The following is a 19,224-nucleotide window of genomic DNA, read 5'->3' as shown; positions in this document are numbered from 1 at the left end:
CAGTGTTTTTGAAGAGTAGCTGTAGGTTCTAAAGAAGTCAGTCCTGGTTGTGAAGTTTCTTAATGGGTTGATTTATGTATGAACTGCTGTGACTCATAGCACACCGCCTCGTTTTTATCCAGATAATTACCTTGCTGAAAGATGTGTGAAATGTAAAGATTTCTTCCCTCAGCTTGAGGAGCAATGCTATTGTCTATCTGTCCTTTTGATGTTAAGTTTCATCAGAATTCATCTGCTGCTTGCTTTGCCTTCTTCCCAAATTTTTAAATGGAAATTATCTCTGAAGTACTTAAAGAATTGTAAAAGTGAAAATGAAGGCCATAGCTGCATATGAGTGCAGTAGCTGCACTACTTTGTTTGTGGGGTTTTTTAAGGTGTGTGTCACAAGAATTTTCAATGTTGATATGGCTTTTTGTATAAGTAGTTATTGTTTGAAATGATACATGTACACATCCTGAAACAACATGTAGGTGAAGGTTTCTGGATTTGTTAGTGGATCTTACTCCTCTTCTGCTTTGATCATTTTTCATTTTTAACAGTGGTGTGAACATCAGAGGATCAACACGTGTTTTCACTTATGTCATTTGGGATGCTTCGTAGGTTCACAAATCTTCAGGCTTGTCAGTTCGTTATTTCACCTCTTGTTTTATGCCAGGGAACTGTTCAAGCTCAAAGCTTTTATCTGAATAGCAAATCACAGAGTCGGATTCAACATCAGGAGAACTATTAAATCTGTTTTTTAATTTACTTTTATTTAAAAATGGTCTAATACTTTTGCCATGATCTCTGACAGTTCTGCTGATTCATAATGAAACAGCTTGAATTACTGCTTTGTTTGCCTGTGAAGCTCCTCCACGTGGTTGTCCTTGGTAAATAGTAGTCACTGAGGAAATAGTAAGGGATAGCATCCTCCTACCCCCTCAAATCCTCCTCCTTCCCCTCAAATCAGCTCGGCTCACAGCTGCATGTGTATGTTAATGGTATTGATTTTGTGTTAGTGTACCTACTTGTGAACTGTGATTACTGGGGACAGACATCCGTGTGAATATCTGCTGTTGCTAAACCTGCTGGGAGTTGTAAATGCTGTTAATATAACCTCTAGAATGCTCTCAAATAATATGCTGATTTTAACCAACAAAAAATTAGAGGCTCAAGTAAGTAAATCAACACAAGTGCATGAGTGATCTTTTTTTTAGATCATAAACAGTTTTCTCATATAACTAAAAGATGAAGTCATGAAAACAAGGAGAAAGTGAGATACCATTTAAAATTATTTGTACGTTTCATGCTCTTCAAAGCTTGGTATAAATACAAACAAATCATCACAAGGATTTTGGAACAGCAGATGGATATCTATTCTCCTCCTTCCAGCCCCCGAGATAGTCAGGAATATTTTGGGAAGAACTTGTTGTCCTTCCTGTATGTACTCTAGTTTATATGTAACCATGATAAATAAACTCTGTTTGTGCTACATTGAAACAGTCTTTAGCATCATTTGGTACCACTGACACTCATCACATGTAAAAGATGGACGGTTCGGTGCTACATATGTTAAATTACATATCCTGAGATCCAAAGTAAAGCTTAGTTTTGTGATTTAAAATATATTGCTTTTATTGTAACTAAAATAATGTTGGTAAGCTCAGCCTCCCACATAGTTTGACTTTCCAGGACTTTTAAAAAAAGTACTGAAGACATCTGAAATTGGCACATTTTTCCAGTTTAGTAATTTGTTTCATGATAAGCCTTGGTTATGACTGCCATGAGTTTGGATCCCCACCCACCCAGCTGTTTTGGGAATAGCAGTTTTCTGTGGCACACTGCTCCAGGCACTGGTGATGGCTTTGTCTGCCCTGGCTCGGATACTGCTCGGAGTCATCTTTCTGGATGAGACTTCCCCACCTTTGCTGAGATTAGTCTCACACTGCATCTTTGTGAGCTCCTTGTTTCTTCTAATGTGGTTATTGCTTTTACTCAGCTCAGCACAACTTGCTTCTGAAGGCTGCTTGCCAGTGTTGATCCTGTTGTTTTTATGCTGTTTTTTTCTTAGTCAATGCATTTGGTCTTGTCTCTATAACAAATGGTTATCTTCAATAGCTTCTCTGTGAATTATTGATGTTCCACAATGACTTCTTGCTCCAATCTATTTATACTTTGAGCATATCTGCATTATGCTGTGAGATAGGAATATTCATCTGAAGTGCAGCATTAATCAACCTCTGCAGTATTGTTATATATGAGTTTGTAGGTACTTCTGTACTATTGATTTCTGTGTAGCATTCTACAACTAATTATAAATTCAGAGAATAAGGTGTTCAGTGTCTATCACTGTAGGTAGTTCTTAGTTTAACTGCTAAGTCTCCCTCTGTTTCCCAGCTCGACTGCATCCGTAGCATTAAGAGCAGGGCATCATATTGCTTTGTGTTATCCCTGCTATCTTGCCAGACTATCATTTGAATGTGAGTACAGATGGTATGACTCATTTACACTTGTCCTAAGCAGGCAACGTACTTAACACCAAGTATGTGCCTCCAGCTTTTGATTCCTGTGACAAAGAGTGTTTCCCTCTCACCACCCCAACGAGAGTTATTTTGCTATGATTCAGTCAGATTGTAGTTCACCTTCCTTTTAAAATTAGGGAAGCAGTCTCTTTTTTTATTTCCCCTGTCTAAAATGCAATTGACATTATTTTTAAAAGATGCCAAACCTCTGCTGATTTTGCTGAGACCACTTTTAAATAGGAAAAATGAAGATGAGCAAATGCATGGCTCCATTGTTTGGATGTAGAATACACACTGAGGTACTGCAGACCTACTCTGCTGCTTTCTCAGTACCTCTGGAATATAGACAACTGGTTTTTCCTAGTGTGTGGGGAAGTTAGTGTATTCTGCAACTTGGGACATGGATAAATAGGCAAACATTTTCCTTTTTGAAACAGAGTGGGTCTGACAGTGCTTCATTGTTGTCTAGACCTTGTATGGCAGTCTTGAATATGGTGAATGATTTCTCTTTCCTCTTTAGGAACAGGGATAAAAAGGAAATCTTAGAAACCTGTGTGTTGTGGTGGTAGTAGTGGAATATTATTTATTTTTACATAGAATCATTCACCTCTCTTTTCTCCATGTCTCAGCCTCTAACAGGTAATGTTGAGGAGCATGCATCATTTGGCACTGATCAGCACTGAAGTGGAGCTGAGAGTTTGGGATAAAGTGCAGGTTGATATATAGTCCTGTTCCTTATTTGTTTAGCAGTTCCCTTTTCACTTCAATCAGGCTCAAAATCAAGTTCCATGTTGTGATATAGAATCCTTTTTTTTTTTTTTTAAAGGCAGTAAGTTTACTGAAAAAAAAGAATCAGGAGCACATTTTCCTTTTTTAATATTAGTAATGTAAATGGGCAGAACTTTGAAGATGTTTTTCATTGTCCCATCGCTATGTCTTTCTGCTTGTAAAAATAATGTAGCAGCTCTGTTTTTCAACAAAAACTTTGTTTTCTTGCAGCTTTTTCACATATATGCTGTTTCCCAACAAGAATTTGGAGGACCAGCCCTCCCTTAAACCTGTGTAGCTGTTCATAATCACAGAACTGTGTGTCTGCTCCCCCCTGGAAGCTGAGCACTCTTGTTTAAAGCTCGTACTCCCTCTGATGGCAAACTGCTGCGCTTCTCCTGCTTTCTGTGTTCACTTTCATCTCTCTCCCTTGGTCTCCATTTTATCTTCTTGCTGCAATGCTGGATTAGGCTGTTGTTTCATGTGTGTCCCACTGAAAGTGTAGTTTTAATGAAGCTGATAAAATTGAAGGGCCCCACCAGACTGCATGTATACTCGACAACAGTAAGCTCTTTGGTTGGGTAGGGGGAAAGCAGGCAGAGTTTATCTTCTCAGTTTGAATTTATTTAATTTTTTTTAACTATCACACTCACTCTTCTGTGGTACTAGTCATACTTACTTCCTAATGCTTGGCTCAAACTGATGACTTTGTCTCCCTGAAGCTTGCATATGGGTACTCCGCTCTTTTAAGCTCAAATTCTTTGTTTATGTTTGATACAAATATCCCTCAGTATTATAAAGACTTCATTAGTTGTTTTTGTAGGGGATTGTTATTAAGAAATGACTGTGTTTTAAATCTTGTTATACTAATAAAGATCTAATATAGAGAAAATAGAACTGTCATTGCCACTTGTGTGTTAATGATGTGATAGCTTATGGTAATCTTATTAATAAAATTGGCATGTAGATTAAAAATAGTAATCTAAAACAAAATTTTAGATTTTAGAATTCTAACAAAACAAAGCTGTTTATCAAAGCTGTTATCACAGAAATAAGACACTGTATAGTTTGTATGTCTTTGTATATCTGTGTGTAGAAGACCAGTTTGAGAGAAATGATAATGATCCTGTTGGCCCTTTGATAAATGACCCTTTGCTATAACATTACTCAGAGAAGGAAGTGAGCAGATCTTTGTGTTCTCATTGCATCTCTTTCCTGCTTCACTAGTAGTAGTTTCAAATGTTTCTTGAAAGCGTTTGCTAAATTATTTAATTATTATTAAATATTACTAATTTAATTAAATCTAACCTTTGCTTAACATCAATTATTTAAATGGGTAAAGGCTATCAGTTCTTGTGCATTGTCACTGACTGCAATAGCACTGTTGGGTACTTACTGTGTGTGGTGTTGCCTTTCATGTGTGATGCTGGCAAGAGTTTCAGCTGGTGGAAGAGATGTAGGACTGTCATGAGTTTTCTGGTGTTTTGTCAGGCCTTTCCTGGTGGCATGAAATCCAAATCCTTGCTGCATCTGACTCAGGGTCCCCTATTTTGTTCAGTTTGTAAGAACTATTAAGATGTCAGGCTTTCAAGTATTGCTTCTGTTTGCTTGCTCAGCCTTGCACCTGTCTGGGAATACTATTTAGCATGTTTCTGTCAATTTTGGTGGAGGTAGGTAAACCTCTAAATATGTCAAAAAGACTGAAATAAAGCTCTTTTAATTTTGAGCCTTTAGTATATCCTTAAATGTGAAGTCAGCAGTCTTAAAAAGTTAGGTGCCTGCCTTAAATATGTGAAGTGACTAGAGCCTTCCAGGAATTCTGGCACTTGTAGGAGAGATATTAGAGTAGTATGTGCTGGGAAGAAATGTTGTGGTCTTGCTGAAGTGTTTTGATTTTCTTTGGTGTGCTGCCACCAAGTGACAAGGCTTGATATTGCTGCTCTTGTTTTTTGTTTTTGTTTTTTCTTTTTTTTTTTTCTTTTTTTTTTTTTTTTAAGAGTGATTTCCACTAATCACTTTTCTTTCTTTCAAACTGAAAAAGTTAGAATATTACTTTATTCTCCTGGTACATTTGAATACAATATTCCAAATTATTATGCAGAGTAACATGACTGCTTGGAAAGTCTGACTGAAAATTTCTAGGATAAAAGAACTGTCAAAACTAAGCTTCACCACCCCACCCCCCCATCATTCTGCCATTCAGTTTAGATATTCTGGATTCTGTGAATTATTGTGGGGTCTCTGTCACTGGAGATCTTCAAGCATCTGGATGCAATGCTGTGCCATGTACTCTAGGATTGAGCAGAGAGGTTGGACCAGATCACCCACTGTTATCCCTTCCAACCCCACCCATGCTTTGATTCCATGATTGGAAATAATCTTCAGTCCAAAACAATACAGTGTAAGCACACAAAGTATAAAAATGCTGAGATCAGAAAACAATATCTAGCAGATAAAAATGTGTTATGGAAGTAATGTTTGAATTCTACATTTAGACATTTCAAGGTATCTTTTGATGAGCAATCTTATAAAAACAGTCAGTATATTGAACCAATATTCTGAGAAACACTCAAAATACTTCCCTATTTGCTGACCTATGTAAAACTTGCTTTGCTTGGTAAGATAAAGGATGTTGGTGTGTCTAAGGGAAGAGTGTGGCAGGTGGAGTGGGGTGTTCATGAGGTGCTGGGGATGACCTGACGTCTGTGCAGCTCACACATCTGAGGTGTGCTGTCTACTTGACGTGCTGGGCACTGTGTGTGGACAGGAATGATGGCGGTGTGCAGAAATGAGAAAAAATATGATGCATTGCCACTGATTGTTTATCAGTGTTTATTGCCACTGATTGTTTTTATAGTGCTCAAGTCTGATTCTTACAGACTTGAGTGCTATAAAAATTGCTGAGCAGTGAAATTATGTTTTCTTTCTAAGAAAGTTAAAACATTTAAGACTTTAGTTGCAGCATTATTTGGGAATATGATTAAGAGGTCTGATTTGTAGATGAGACCAGTAGCCAAGGTACCTCTGCACAGATTAGCAAATCAATCCTAAGTGCTGTTTAAAAAGACTTCAAACTTCAAGCTCTTGCTAGAAAAGGTAAGTCTCCCTTTATATCCCTCCCTTGGGAGTTTCCTGGCTGTTCTCTTGCACTGTTGCTCACCACATCTTACAGCAGGCAAGTTTGGGGGCTGAATTAGCAAAACACAGTTTTAGTTTTCTGCCAGTTGTTCTCTGTAGGTCAGTTTATGGGACAGTAAGGTGAATGCAGTGACAGCACAAAGAAAACACTGGGGACATGTAACTATAGCAGTAGTCCCTCTTTGTTCTTGGCTCTGCTGGGGCTGAATATGTCACTTGCTACTCCACCCAGTTTGGAAAGGTGATCGGTGATTGTGTTTGACCTGAGTAATTAATTTGTCATTAAGACTCATCTAAACAATGTTGTAATCATGCAGTTATTTTTGGATTGCTCTGTACCTGCTTGCCACAGCTATTTTATTCACATTCTATACTCCCTCTGAACTATGAAAGCTGAATTTTTTGAGGTTTGCTCCCTGCTCTCCCCTTTTGCCTCTCCTCGGGTGGAAGGGAGGCATCTGTGAAAGCTAGGCTTTCTTTGTAAATATCATGTGTAAAGGAGGAGGGGAAAATAGTGATTCACTTGTTTTGGTCCACAGAGAGGAAATCCGTTAGTAAAACCTAATAGCAATAAAGACCAAAACAGTTTATATAAATACATTGAAGCTTCCGGAGAGCTCCTCTCTGGCACAGGAAATGTCACGTGTTGCTGACTATGCTGCCAGCCCTATCCCCAAGTATTGGCCTATCAATATGCCAGCTGTGCTTCTTATTTTGCAAAAGAAAAAATTAATTACCCAAGGTATGGTTTTGTTTGCCTCAGTAAACTATCGCAACAGTTTTAGCATACTTCAAACATTTACTTCTGAGGTGACAGTAATTGTTCCTGTAAAATATATCCAGCATGTGATATATTGGGTTGTATTTAAACTTAGTGAAAGAGGATTTAAGTTCTGAATTTTGTTTCCTGTAAATTAGGAATTAATTTTGCCTGTGGCCATTTCAACTCCAGTGTAAGTGTTCCTGTCTCATGATACATAAAGGCTACTACAGTCACATGGCATTTTACATGGTAAGACGCTTCTGTATAATTTCATTAAATGCTCTGTTTCCTGTTGTGCATCTCCTAATGTTCTTCAAGTGCTTGTGTTATTTATTAAAAAAGCAAAGTACATTTAATTAAATCTGCTGTGTTCAATGATGTAAGTTTCATTGGTTCCCCTTACAGAACTAATCTATAAAGGAATATCCATAGTGTTTAGAACTGGTATTGTGGATAGACTTCTTAATTAAAAAACACTTATCCTCCTAACTTTCAAAGTAGTAGGGATGTGTAATTAAGCACTGTCTTTATTCTCTTTAAGGTAAATATATCAAGACTGTATGTTACCTTAATTCTGCCATTTTCTGGCTTGGTTTGATCCCGCTGGGCAGCTCAGCCCCACGCAGGCACTTGCTCATTCTCTACCAGTGTGATGGGGGAGAGAATCAGAAATATAAACTTGAGAAAAATCATGGGTAGAGATAAAGGCAGTTCAATAGGGAAAACAAAAACTGTGCATGCAAGCAAAGCAAAACAAGGAATTCATTCACCACTTCCCATGGGCAGGCAGGTGTTGAGCCGTCTCCAGGAAAGCAGGGCCCATCACACATAATGATGACTTGGGTAGACAAATGCCATCACTCCAAACACTCCTCTCTTCATCCTCCTTCCCTCATCTTTATATGCTGAGTGTGCTCTCATATGGCATGGGATATCTCTTGGGTAAGTTGGGGTCAGCTGTCTCAGCTCTGTCCCTTCCAGCTTTCAGATCACCAGCCTGCTTTTGGTGGGGCATTGTGAGAAGCAGAAAAAGCCTTGGTGCTGTGCAAGCACAGCTCAGCAACAACTAAAACAACCCTGTGTTATTAATACTGTTTTCATCACAAATCTAAAACACACCCCATTACAGCTACTGTGAAGAAAATAATCCTCTGTCCCAATACCAATACACTGAGTACCTTGAGCTAGTGTTTTGTACGCAGTGTTTCTGTCCTTCGTGTGTTCGGACAAAGGCAACCACTGTAACTACCCATTTTGGCATGTAAATAAAATGGATAAGCAAAAAAAGAGTGAAACTTGTCAGGATGTGCTGCCTGTAATTTAACAAATAAACTGTATGAGGTCATCTGGTTTGTGGCAGCATTTTTTTATACTGTATTTATTTTGATAGTACCTGGGTTGTAGAAGGCCATGAGAAAAATTGGTTTAGGTTGATAGAGGAGGTCACTGGTGATGGAAGCCTTTAGGAGAACACAAGTAGAATTCCATTACTGCTTTAGGGCCATGGGTGTGATTTGGCTTTGCGCCTGAAGTTGCATTCAGTGTAATTTCTTATACGTTGGGGATTTTTTTCTTCAGATTCTGAACTCTGTTTTATATGTTTGTCCTGGTTTAGGGCAAATTTGAGAGATGTCCCAGTTTCAAGACTAAACATCATTTCACTTGAAACTACGGATTTTTTTTCTTTTAACTGAAGTATGCTTTCCTGTTTAGCCATGACAGTGACTCTTGACTTGTCTATTGCCTTCTGGTTTAGACTAGTTCAGCTACTTCCTTTCTTCCTTCTAGCCTGGGAAAATAGATCAAGATTCTTTATCCTTAAAAGTAGTTCTGAAACTGTAAAAAGAGCATTAGTGTCAAGCTCTCTCCTAGGGCTAGAATCTCCCTAGAGGAGATTATCCTAGTCTTCTATTGTCAGTGTAGTATCTATGGATTCTCTGAACAAAGTCGTCTCTGTTGACAAAAGTCTAATGTAGAGTTTGCTTGCATAACTGCTTTAGTGGTATAAAACCACTGTTCTTCCCAACTTGCACTGGTTTTCTCTTGATTTTTTTTAAATATAGGTCTCAAAGAAGTAGTTGCTTTGCTCTTTATGGGGACCAAAACACTTTTAAGCTGTTACACTCTTTTTTGTTGATTCCTCTGGGTGCTAAGCTGCAACACTTATGGAGGGTAAGATATTTAAACCTGGCATAGTGAAAAAATCATAAGAGCTTAGAGAAGATGTAAATCCCATCTTTTTCTTATCTGTTGAAGAAGAACTGGTTATTTGTAGACCATTCTGGATTTTTGGAAAAGCATTGCAGTTTTTAATGCTTGACTTCATATGTAAATTTACCTGAGAACCTAGTGTGTATAATTTCAGATTATTACTGCTGAATAAAAGCTGAGAAGGCCAGTTTTGACCAACAGGATGCATGTTCACCAGTTCTAATTAATATGGGGGTTTTTTTTACTGTGCTGGTTCTGTATTGAAGAAGACCTCTACTTTGAAAGAAGTAGCATCTACATGTTTTTTTTCTGTTTTGCTACCATCAGGTTAGAAAATTGGAGGCTGTTGTCACTTAGCGTGTTCTTACCCATTCCACATACCACTTCCATGTAGACTGTGACATAGAAACAAACAGCAGTAACACTTCTTGCCAATAATGAAAAAGTGCATTGTTCATATTATTTGGGTTTGAAAGCACCAGATTCTGGGAGCAATGATGACAATTTTGGTGGAACTTTGCATTCTGTAAATTCATGATAGCATGACAGATTTCTAAGCAGAGGAATTACTGTTTGTAAGAGGAAGTAGTTCCAATATTTCTCTCTCCAGTTTCAACAACTTTCTTGTACTGGATGAGGAAGATTATCATGAAATGGTAGTTTCAGTTGCTGGAAATTTTTGCTTCAATGTGTGGGACATTAACCTTTCTTAGTTCATTAAGACCTTTCATGCTTATACAGTAATCCTTTCTCCATGCATTTCTACTGCTTAAATGTGACTTTCAAAATCAAACCCAAAAGCTGTGATTTGTCTTGGAGCTCCATATTGGAAAGTCTGTTTATAAATCTGAAGCAAGTAGTAGTCATTTCCTTTTCACAGCCCTCCCAGAGCTGATCTCACCCTGGTCTCTGTGAGCTGGTCTCTGTTGGGACCTTGGAGTGGTCTCTGTTGGGGCCTTGGAGCCTGGCAGTCCATGTCCCCAGGAAATGGGACCCATCTGGCTGAGTCCATACAGGGCCTGGTTTTGGCTGCTGGGGCTCCCCAGTTGGGGTGCAGTGGAAGCCATCTCCCTTGTGAGTGATGTTCAGCAAGAGCCTTAACCTGCAGAGCTTAACAGTGTCTTTGGTTGGTACGTGTTGCTTGTGGGTATTCCTGACTATACTTACAGCATTTGTAGCAAATTGTTAAAACTGGAACTGTTTGATTAAAGCCCTCTTTTGCAAGACATTCCTGTTGAGACTAATAGGGACTTCAGATGGTTTCATTATACCACTTTTGTTTTGCCTGCAAGTTTCTGTAGTTGCTATGATTTGCACAGAAGTGTTCAATTTGGGATAGTTACCATATGGTTAGGATGATTATGTCTTTCCAAGGTTTCAAGGTAAATTATATTCAGAATATAATACATATTATGGGAATTGTTTATGCCTGGAAATTGTTCTTTTGGGGTAAATTATTCAGGAAACTGTGTCACCAGACAGCTACAAGCTATCCAAACACATTGGTCATGTACTGATAAGACACTTTAACATATCCATTATTTGTGTGCAGGGGGTACCAGAATGGTGCATGTTTCTTTCTTTGACCTTTCAAAATTTCAGTACCAGCTATAAAATACTGTGCTACTGTATAACACATAGAAGGCTATAATTTAAATTACTGTGCAGATTAAGCAGATGAAAATAAAATTTCTTTTTCTCCTAATCTTAGTAATACTGGGTAGGTGGAGGTTAATTGTTGGTTTGGGGTTTTAAATTTGTTTGTTTGGGTTTTTAAATTTTTTTGTTTTCCCTATATTTTTAACTGCTTCTGGCACCTGATACAGAAAACTTGAATCTGAATTTTGACTGAGTTTAAAAGTTGGATGCCTGTGGCACTTAGTATGTGTGGTCTAGCATTTGTGCAGATGTTGTGCTAGCTCTTTAATGCAAATAAATGAGAGCAGAATAAGTTTTATTTTTAAGTGTGTTACCTTGGATTCTTTCTCCAGTGTGCACTTCAAGATGACCTCATTTTAATCTTTTATAAATGAGACTACTTGTGATATTTCCATTGCTGCTGACCAGATGGTGACAGTAATGACTGAAAAATAAGCTCCCTTCCATGATGAAGGGAATTTATTGGCTGCTGCTTTTTGGCAGGGGTGGGAGGGAATGTGTTGTAAAAATATGCTGACTGGCAGTTTGCTTGTTCCATCTCTGTTAAAGCCAGGAGTTCTGTGGGGCAAGAAGTTGGTTGGATGTTTCTTTGATATGGAAAGTGAATATTTTTGTCCTTCTTGATCATGTTTTAATTCCACTTCAATATATCTATTAAGTAAAGAGTAAATGCTTGAGAAGCTTTTCCCTTAGGCTTGGTAAAGAGATGGAGTAAAGGCTTATTTTTACATTTGCTTTTAATATTTTTTAACATAGAAAGTTTTACAGATATTGCCAAAATATTAGTATTGTATTAATTAATGTTATAAGTACTTCAGAGAACAGAATTCAAGTGTTCTTTCTTAGAAAGCCAAGAAATTTGAAGTAGCATCTCTAAAGAAATGATATAATGTAGCTGCATTTCATTTTTAAGAATGACAATATTTTCTAAATGGCTTTGTTTTACATATTTAGGTAAAGATAAATATTTCAAAAGAATGAGTATTTTTTCCATGGGTATTAACATGTCTTGGATAATATTAATTCAGTTACCCCTACAGTATTTTAAAAGAGTTGGTAATACCCCTGAGCAAATAGTCTTACAGGCCTATTACATGTATATAACTCTATTTTACACAGTTGAAGACTTTATAATTTTAGTTTGCAAGAAGTAGTTTGTCAGATTATTAGTCTTGAGATATGTAGTGTGTGACTTGATTATTTATATAGACATGCCACAGAGTTCTCAGCTGAGAAGGAAGAAAGAAGTTTGGTGGTTTTTTCATACATGTCACCCTGTTGGAAAGAGTGAAAAGTAGCACACTTCTCCTTCCAGTATGAGAATCTGGAGGAAGTAGTGAATTTTATTAATATTCTTAGGTAATCATGTGTGTAACTTTGAAGGTACTTCAAAGAGTAAAAGGTTTTTGCATAGTGCCAGAAATTTATCCAGCGGCTATTTCTGTCATTTGGGGAGGAACATTTCCAGTCTCATTCTTCATATGGCAGTAGTCCTATTTCTCTTCCTGGTCTCTCTGTTCTGTGAAGAGTCACAGCAGCTGTGGTTGCTTCCCTGCAGTTTGCAGGGTCTGAAGCTGGAGAGAAAAGGTGCCTTGTCCTTCTGGCTTCCATGATTCAGCATTTGTGGGGGGCAGAGTTCCTGACTGCTCATCAAAAATTAATGCTAAGTGGTTTCTTTCTAAGAGGAAAGGAGCAATATGCCAAATAATGTCATCTTAAGACTGACATTTCTAAAGAGGACAACATTAAAAGAAAAAGAAATAAATTGGAGTCTTTAAAAAAGAGAGAAAAACAGAACAAAGACAGCGCAGACATTAAGAATTTTTTAAATGGCCATGAGGTGTCAGTGTACATCCAAAAAGAAACTTGGGTGATCAGCGCTTCTGAAAAAATGGTTGACTTTATTTCCTAGGGCCTGAAATAAATCTCTAGGGGACAAGGTTACAACAGCTGAGTCAAGAGTACAATAAAGTTTTTAGCTGCATGAGTTGAAGGTTACATTTTCGTAGTTATGTGGTGTTTTTTAACCAAGATGTGTAAGTTTATTGATGTATTTCTTGACTGTAGTGTAGTTTGCAAACGAGTTCAGGAGTTCAGTGTTCTCCCTTCATTGCCCTGCATTATGAGCACGCTGGTTGCATGAGGTGTTTTCTGGGAAAGACACTCCACAGCTTGCTATGTAAGATATAAACAAATAGGACTGTTCCTAACCATATTACTGACTTCTTATTACTAAATATTGAAGTCTTCCTAACATATTTATATTTTATAGAAATCTGATACTTGTTTTTCACAATGCTTTTATAAAACAGATGTCTTGTCAAGAAGAGGTAGAAAACAATTGCATACCAGATGCCCTGTGGCCTTGTTTTTGCCAACAAAACTTGACCAAATACTCTCCCTTTTTATACCCACTTATTTGTTGAGTGGGGTTTGGTTATTTCTGGGTTCTAAGATACCTAATCTTAAAGGAGTGTTAGAGGCAAGGGTGTATACAAGTTAATTTTCTTAATATTTTGAATAAGTAACATGCAGGTCATGTATGTACTGTGTATTATGTAGTGTTTTGATACCATCTTTCTGATTCTGTACAATAATATTCCTTTATAATGCAATTTGTTGGCTCTTAGGAATGCAAAATTTACTTTGCAAGTTCTCCTCTAGGTGTCGTCTTAATTGAATAAATCACTGACTGAAGCCAGCATTAGGAAGATTTTGGAACACATGAAGCCCAAAATAATCCTGATTAAAAAAAAATACAAAAACCCCCAAACTCACAAGTTTTAGATCATGTTGGATAATTTTGTAAAAGTTATAACCAGCTTGTTGTGCCTGTATTTAATATATAAATTGCTTGTGAGTGGATTCTGGGTATATAATTGGTTTTGTCTGCTTTTTTTGAAAATTCTCTAGTATTTTCTTTATAAAGCCATATGCTTTATAAATATTGTTAGTACTGTAGGGACAGTTTGATTAACACAATCTGTGAAATTTCTATGTTGCAAAATACTTTTTTTTAAGGGAAATTTACTAGGAGCAATTTACATTTTGAATCATGGGAGGAGAAACTTAATAATTCTTTCATAACTATGGTTTTGTATAACTTAGAAGTTATTAAAAGAATTTAAGAAGTGATACACTTGGTTGTAATTGTGTCCAGGTTTGGAAAAGTTCAGGTGTCGTGAAAACTGTTTTGAGATATTTTAAGGAAAATACAAGGAATGGAATAGTTCTGATACATGATTGATGGAGGGAGCTCAGTTGTTGGGTGTGGGTTTGCAAAGCCATCTCATCACTGTCTGTTGCAATGAGCAGTTTGAACGCTCCCACTGCTCTGTGGCAGCTGCAGGCCCATGGTGAGCTGGCTCACACAATTCACCAGCAAAAAAACGTAAATAGGGACGGTTGTGTCATACAAGTTGCCTGTGCTGGCTCAGGAAAGGGATATGAATGTGCGAGGGTCATGTGGGGAAGGGAGGAGTGAAGAGTCTGTCTGGTGACCAGCGGTTAAAATCAGACTAATACACTTTTCTAAATGTCACTTAGGGAAAAACCCCCAAAACCTACCTACAGATCCAAACAGATTTCTAGAGTGGTAAAGATTTAATTAGCAATCTAAAGTAATACTCTTGTTGCATTTTATGAAATTTCATTTGGTAATAGACTTTTTAAGCAAAGTGGTTTTAATCTTCTAAATATAGAATTGAAAAATTGATAAGAAAAGTAACTATGGAGTGAAGGTTGTGTTCATGCTCTCAGCCTGTAGTGATAAGAGCCCTCCTCCTGAAGTGCTGCTTCCCTTGTGAGCCTTGTGGAGAGGACTCCTTGGAAGGTTTGAAGATTTTTGTGCAGCTGTATTTCTCCTTGCTCAGTCTGGGAGAAGCCACATCTATTTTGGCAGCTGCAGAAGTTTTAGATGAGCTCTCTCGTCCTGTAGTAGTGCCTGTATGTGAACATGTGGATTTTATCCAGCTGTGTTTTATAGAGTGTTTTCAGTTGCCAGAAAGGAGCTTTTTCTTGGACATGAGGGAGGTGTAAGGAGTTCTTAAAAACTTCTAGGAAGTTTAGTTTTCCCCAAGCAGCAAATCCTGATGCTTGAGGCAGCTATTGATACACACTATTTTAACAATAATCAAAATCATTTGTGTACAGTGACACTGTTTACGTACTGAGAAGAAAAAAAAAAAGTGGTATCCATAGCAACTGGGATTAATTTTGCTTACTTACATACAATGTTTTGAGTTCCTGGTATGTATGGAAACCAAAATTTCACATGTGAGCAAGCCAGCTGAACTGTGGCTTCTGTGGTCACAGTCTATTCCTATCTACCCAAAACTGAATTAAAAGTATTGAACTAGTAAGAATGTTATATGCATTTTTAGTATTATAATAGTTAAATATTTATTTAAACTCTTATAACTTCTGCAAGAAAGAACTGATTTTAAAAAGTTTTCTTTAAAAGAAAACTTTTAAATCTTCTAAAAAAATTAATGTATTCAGGACCTTTCCCTCCCAAACTCCATCCTGGGAAAAAAGCCCTCACCATTAAAATGTGCCCCCCTTTTCGCCTCCTCTGTCCCTGCAGCAGCACTCATTCCTGGGTGGAACAGGGAACAACATTCTTGGGTTGTAGGCAGATTGTACCATCACATGACTAATGAGTAGGAAAATCTGAACAGAAACTTTTAAAGGCCACAGTTTTTCTGTTTTCTTTTAGAGCTATGAAGTAATTCAGCCTCTTCCTTCCCTCAGTATTATGGACTCCCTCAACTTTCTACTAGGAGAGTTTCAGTAATGAAAATGTATTGAATAGGCATTTTGAAGGAGCAGATTTTGTAGTCTTTTTCTTGACAAAATCAGAGCTTTGTTTTGAATAGCAGAAATTGTGTGGTCCTCTTAGAAAATATATGCTGCTATCATTCTGTCATTCTAAATAGTTTCCTCTAGATGATGCATTTTAGTTCTTATCAGACTAAATGAATAGCAGACATACATTTGAAGTTGAATAAACTTTCCTTCCCTAAGATGGTCAGATTTGGAAGTGTTCTCTTCCTGATGCCCTTTTAGTAGAGGTAAAGCAGCCTGTGCAGTATAGTTGCTCCTACTTAGGTTTTATCTTTGTTCCTCAGTCCAACCTGTGTTACTTCCCCTTTTGGTCATTTAACCACTGGAAGCCAGTGAGAGCTGTTTAACACTTCTTTGGATTCATTGCTCTGCTCTGGTTCTTAGTTTTTCACAGGGTGTTCATTACTTCTCACTCTTAATTGGTTATATCTTCTTGCTTCTGTGACTGGATTAACATTTTGTTGGTATTTGCTGCTGAGGTAACACAACTGTGAGTCCAAGCAAAACATGGACTAAGATAAAACCCTGCTAATATTGCTGAAATGAGACAGGTAACGCTTTGCTGTCGCAGCATATCCAAGCTGATTCTTACAAATATGCTAAAATCAAACTTAAATAAGCATAGTTAGCAGTTGGAAGTCAGTGAGCTTTCTGACCTTGGCTAGCAGAGATAGATCCACTGAGCTTCTTGGGTTTTGTGCTTTGGGAGGAGGTGGAGGGGCAAAAAAAACCCCCAACTCTTTCCTTTTTACTAATTCTCTCTCTGATAGTTGAATGGTTCTGTTGAATGCAGGTCTGTCAGTGTTGTTTATTTTTTTGAACAGGCAACTGCTGTTTGTTACTTGAGAAAAGCAACTGGTTCTGGAAATGTTCTAAACTGATGTGAGTCATCAGTGAAGGATTTAAATAGTTGAATATGATGTTTGTTTCCTCCCTTCCATGGCTCAAAATGGTATGAATCATTTTTTTTAGTGTTTCCCAGATAATAGTCTGAGTGGAAGTGGTATGTGTTTCTGACTCAAGTTCCTAAATGTTGGTGGTGCACTCCCTACCACTGCTGATTTTGGTCGTGTGGGAATTCCATAGGAACTTCTGACAAATGTATAAAAGCAAACATTTTGTAACGATGGCAACTTACCCACAAGGATTGATGTGGTTGGTGGCATAAAACTTTGAAAGTCCTATTTTGACTGGCATAACTGACTTGACTTTTCTGTCTAAAATGTGTTAAGTGGTATAGGATAAAAATTCAGTCATGAGAATCACTTTTCAAGTGTGTAGAATGTCTTGTAGAATGCCAGAATTTGTGTTGCATTTTTACATGGCTGCCTGCTACTGTTCCAAAATTGTGGTGTTTTTTTATGAACCCACATCTCTGTAGTTTCATATGCTCTTAGCCAATTTCAGGTTTCCTTGTTCTTTCTACATAACTTGGAACATCAAATGTGATGCATACTCCAGTGTTAACTGAAATGGTGCTGAAAAAATTAGCTAGTGAGTTTTACACAGGAAAGAAAAGGGGAAAAGGAAAATAATGGGCACATGTGTGTTAAGGAATGGTATTAGGAGGATAACCTTGGTGTAACCTGGAAAGGACTAACTGATTTGTCTGTCATCCTGAGATCATCAAACATGCTGCAATGAAAAGTTTTATATATAATCAATATAGTGAAGATTGGGATTGAATCAGAGTGGCAGCAGAGTAGTTCTCATTTATAGAAATCTATCCCACTACCTTTTTCTTCTTCAGAAGCTGAGCAGCATGGCAGCCCAACAGTTTTAATGAGGAAATTATAAACTTTATGCCAGATTTCTTGGCTCCAGTGAGAACCTCTTCATTTTCAATCCCAACACCAGCACTGTCCAGTGCTGAATCTGGGTGTTTTGCATTGTGCTGTCTTTCCTTTAAGGGGGTTTCCAGCCTTCCAGCTAAAGAATCAAGGTTAGAAAAAGAGCAAAGGATGAAGGTTATTTGTTTATAGCCAGTCCAGCTAAATGAGCCTCTGTGGGGAAGCTGAGCCCTCCAGACCAAATGTAATGTGTTCCTAATCATCTGCTGGAGAAACAGCAGTTTGTTCAAAAACAAACCAGAAAAACATACAAATCCGAGGAAACTGGGACTTATTCTTTTTCCATGTAGCAATGAAAGATCACACTCAGGTTTTTTTGAGTAAGCAGCTGCCAGGAGAGAATTGCTTCTTTTCCTTGGGATACAAACATAGAGAATTAGTTTCAGTGTGTCAGAGACAGAAGTGTGTTATGCCATACATTAGAAAATCCCAAGGAATTTCTGGTATTCAAGGATGCAGTCTCTGAGAGGCTTGTGGTGCTCTTGTGTGTTAGAGTGTCTGTCCTTGAATCCCATATGCTATTCACAAACCCCATAATTCCTACTGAAGAGGGAAGAGCAAACCTATTCCATGGCGAAAAATAAGGCAATGTTATGTTGACCTTCTGTGATGTGGGCTAGTTTTTCTGTAATGAATAATGAGTTTGATTTTTCTTTTTCTCTGCGGGAACAGTATTGCAGGAAGAAATTTTCAAAGAGGAAATATGTAAAATCAGCACTTCCTCTCTTCATCTTGAGCATGACTATAGATCAGTAGAAAAGTAGATCAAAGGAGATGTACTAATTCTTCTCAGTGTATGCCTGCGCCCACTGGCCCAAAGGGAATTCTCTTAGTTGTTTTACCAGCTGCACTAATATAATTTAGGAGGATCATATTTTAGTTAATTTACAGGAGTGTGTACAGTAGTGGCATAAACACTTTAAAAGCAAGGTGATAGATTATATAAAACTATGATTAGGAAATCTGCAGTTGTTATTTGCTCCAGCCAAAGTTCCTGTTTCTTCTCCTTGGGAAAACATAGTAGCATCGTTCCCTGAAGCACAAGGCTGTCAGTGCCAGCTGTGACGGTGGATTGTTCTTCCAATGTGTCTGTGTCTGGTTACTTAAGACCTCTTAAGTAACATTAGTAACAACCAGCACCACAGCTGGTTGTTATTTCTGCTTTGCTCTTGCTGGCATTCCTGTCCAGCCTCACCTCCCAGCAACGGGCTGGCTGTGCTGGGAGAGGGTGGTTGACATGTGAAACAGCAAGCGGGAACTGCTGAGACTGAATCTTTGATTTTTGTTTTGTTTTCGTCAACCCTGCTTTTAGAGCTGGTGTGCACAGCTGAAATTGCTGCCCTCAGTAATTATTCCTGGAAGGACAGTGTGGTTATTATTGTAATTGATGCCATTTTCTGTGCCAAAACCCAGAACTGGCCAGGGACATGATATGAGCTGGAAGGAGCTAAGGAGGCCAGAAGAATTGCTCCTATCAGTGTCTTTTCTG

General features: G+C 37.9%; 1 protein-coding gene across 2 annotated transcripts in view; it reads left to right on the top strand.

Annotated features, from left to right (window-relative positions):
• ANKRD28 (ankyrin repeat domain 28) overlaps positions 1-19,224 on the top strand; it is a 116,298-nt gene that overhangs the window by 16,689 nt on the left and 80,385 nt on the right. Inside the window, exon 2 of one of the 2 annotated variants that reach the window (XM_064413488.1) lies at positions 7,326-7,419. The exons of the other annotated variant lie outside the window; for it this stretch is intronic. Coding sequence (XP_064269558.1) covers positions 7,378-7,419 — 42 coding nt within the window. The 5' untranslated portion in view covers positions 7,326-7,377. The remainder of the gene's footprint in view (positions 1-7,325; positions 7,420-19,224) is intronic. 2 annotated transcript variants of the gene reach the window in all.

The sequence above is a fragment of the Passer domesticus genome, chromosome 1 (assembly GCF_036417665.1).
Source record: "Passer domesticus isolate bPasDom1 chromosome 1, bPasDom1.hap1, whole genome shotgun sequence".
Classification (NCBI taxonomy): domain Eukaryota; kingdom Metazoa; phylum Chordata; class Aves; order Passeriformes; family Passeridae; genus Passer; species Passer domesticus.
This window is presented reverse-complemented; position numbering and strand designations above follow the sequence as displayed.